Source organism: Cyprinodon variegatus, unplaced genomic scaffold (assembly GCF_000732505.1).
Source record: "Cyprinodon variegatus isolate N-32 unplaced genomic scaffold, C_variegatus-1.0 Scaffold2223, whole genome shotgun sequence".
NCBI classification, from domain to species: Eukaryota; Metazoa; Chordata; class Actinopteri; order Cyprinodontiformes; family Cyprinodontidae; genus Cyprinodon; species Cyprinodon variegatus.
The window spans coordinates 8154-10400 of NW_015152676.1; the positions used below are offsets into that span (position 1 = coordinate 8154).

The 2247-nt window shown below is 43.2% G+C and overlaps 1 protein-coding gene across 1 annotated transcript in view; it reads left to right on the forward strand.

Annotated features, from left to right (window-relative positions):
• Nucleotides 1-2247, forward strand: part of LOC107080690 — a 9134-nt gene that overhangs the window by 6054 nt on the left and 833 nt on the right. The window contains exons 2-3 of the mRNA XM_015368895.1: nucleotides 335-570; nucleotides 1815-2241. Of these exons, the coding sequence (XP_015224381.1) occupies nucleotides 335-570; nucleotides 1815-2241 (663 nt within the window). The remainder of the gene's footprint in view (nucleotides 1-334; nucleotides 571-1814; nucleotides 2242-2247) is intronic.

Sequence of the window (2247 nt, forward strand, 5' to 3'; positions counted from 1 at the left end):
CGTTCCACCCCTATTAGATTCTAATGACAACAATCTCTAATTATACTACTTATTTATTAGACATGAGTTTGTGCAAGTTAACGTCCATCCCTAATAGATTATAACACCAACAGAACAGAAAAGAATAGAATAGAATAGAATAGAATAGAATAGAATAGAATAGAATAGAATAGAATAGAATAGAATCGATCATTTCAGACATCGTCGAGGTTCTGCTCTGAACCAGATTCTGGTACTTTCTGTTGTGGACCTTCATGAACATCTTCAGCTTCAGTAGGACAGCCCCACCCTGTTGGTAGTGAACTATTTCAGTGATGAAGAAATGTCTCCACAGACGGAGGAAGAGGAGCAGCGTTTTTGAGGAGGAGCTGCTGAACTGCTGCACTTTATGCCAGAACCTCCTGATGGATCCAGTCTCTACCAGCTGTGGACACCGGTTCTGCAGACAGTGCATTGGGTCCTACAGGGTCCAGCCTGCTCCATCAGGAACCTTCTCCTGCCCCCAGTGTGGGAAAAGAGCCAGAACCATGGCTGGACCGCTGACAGCCAATCAGAGCAGCTGTGCAGCAGGTAAGACTGAACATCTCCAATCAGAGCTTCCTTCTATTGTCTCTGTTGAACCAATTCCACATCTTTAGTCTTTTTGGGATAAATTATTCCAACTAAATCTCTGTATTTCCAGATGCTGTAAATGAACCGTCTGTGTTCAACCCAACAACCTATTGGGTTTGCTGAACTGGTTCTGTTTTCAGTCCTTTAGGCTAAATACATTAAAACTGAACATCTCCTTAAAACTGGAGGTCATTTTGATGCATGAAAACAAAAAGGTGCAGAAAGCAACCTGGTGCTTTTCCAAGAAGAAGGAAGGAAAATCTGAGACAGAAACCTGGGTTTCCTCTGACAATAGATCACTGATTACAGGATAGATATTTCTATTTACACCATGTAATCATTCTAACAATCTTCTAAAAGACCAAATTAGTCACATTTTCAGTCTGTAATTATTTCTTTAAAAACATCCAATCCAGTCTCTGAGAGAGAAATGCCATTTAAATGTGAACACTAGCTGCTCCAATGAGCTCGGTGTGGAACAGGTGAGGAACAGGATCCAGATGAGATGCAGGACACCTCCTCATAGAAGAAAGGTCCGTTTAATAGACACAGTCTGAACCAGGAACACCACGAGACGACGAGGTTAAGACATGTATAAGACTGCCACAGGGAACAAACAGGAACTTAAAGGCATGCAGGGGTAATTACAGAACTAAGGACAGCTGGATAAATGAAGGAGGGAGAAACCATTCAGAGGGAGAACAGGGAAAACAAAGAAACAAAGAACATGGACCATGACAGTTGTTCTACTAGATTAGAGCATTTCCTCTATTTTCCTTCATTAATGCTGGAAAATGCTGAGGAAACCTTTTTCCTTCTCTCTGCCTCTTCTGGAGCTGCTGTGTTTGTTGCAGAAGGTCCAATAGAACCAGTCCAATGAGGACAATGGTGACATGATGCTAAATAGTTGATGTTGTTGAAAGCTGCTGTTGGTTTCTGTCAGCATTTCTTCATCTTCTCTTCTTTGGGAATCAGATCCTGACAGTGAACAGATACTGAACACAAAACAGAGGCAGAAAGATGCTGTCTGACAATTGAACAAGGTTCCGGTTCTGAGGACGGATCAGATGGTTTAGCATCAGATCAAGTGAAGGAAGAGACCTTGTAATGATAACACCTCCTGATGCTCCAGATGGTTTGGTTCCAACTTCATCTCTTAATCAGGTTTTTTTCTTTTAGTCATCTTTTCTTCTGTGTTTCAGCAGATGTTGGTCTGCAGAAGGTTCTAGAGGAACATAAGATCAATCTGAGGAGGAGATACGAACAGGTGGCTGAAGGAAGTGATGTAACAGGAAGTAGAACCCTCCACATCAGGATCTACACTGATCTCTACATCACAGAGGGGCAGAGTGAAGAGGTTAATTCACATCATGAGGTGCTGCAGTTCGAGAGAGCTTCTAAGATCCAGAACCTCCATGGTTCTCCAATCAGGTGCCATGACATCTTTAAAGCTGTCCCTGACCAACATGGAGCCATCAGAGTGGTTCTGACCAACGGCGTCGCTGGTGCTGGAAAAACCTTCTCAGTGCAGAAGTTCACTCTGGACTGGGCAGAGGGCTTGGAGAACCAAGATGTCAGTGTGGTGGTTCTGCTTTCCTTCAGGGAGCTGAACCTGATCAGAGATCAGCAGCACAG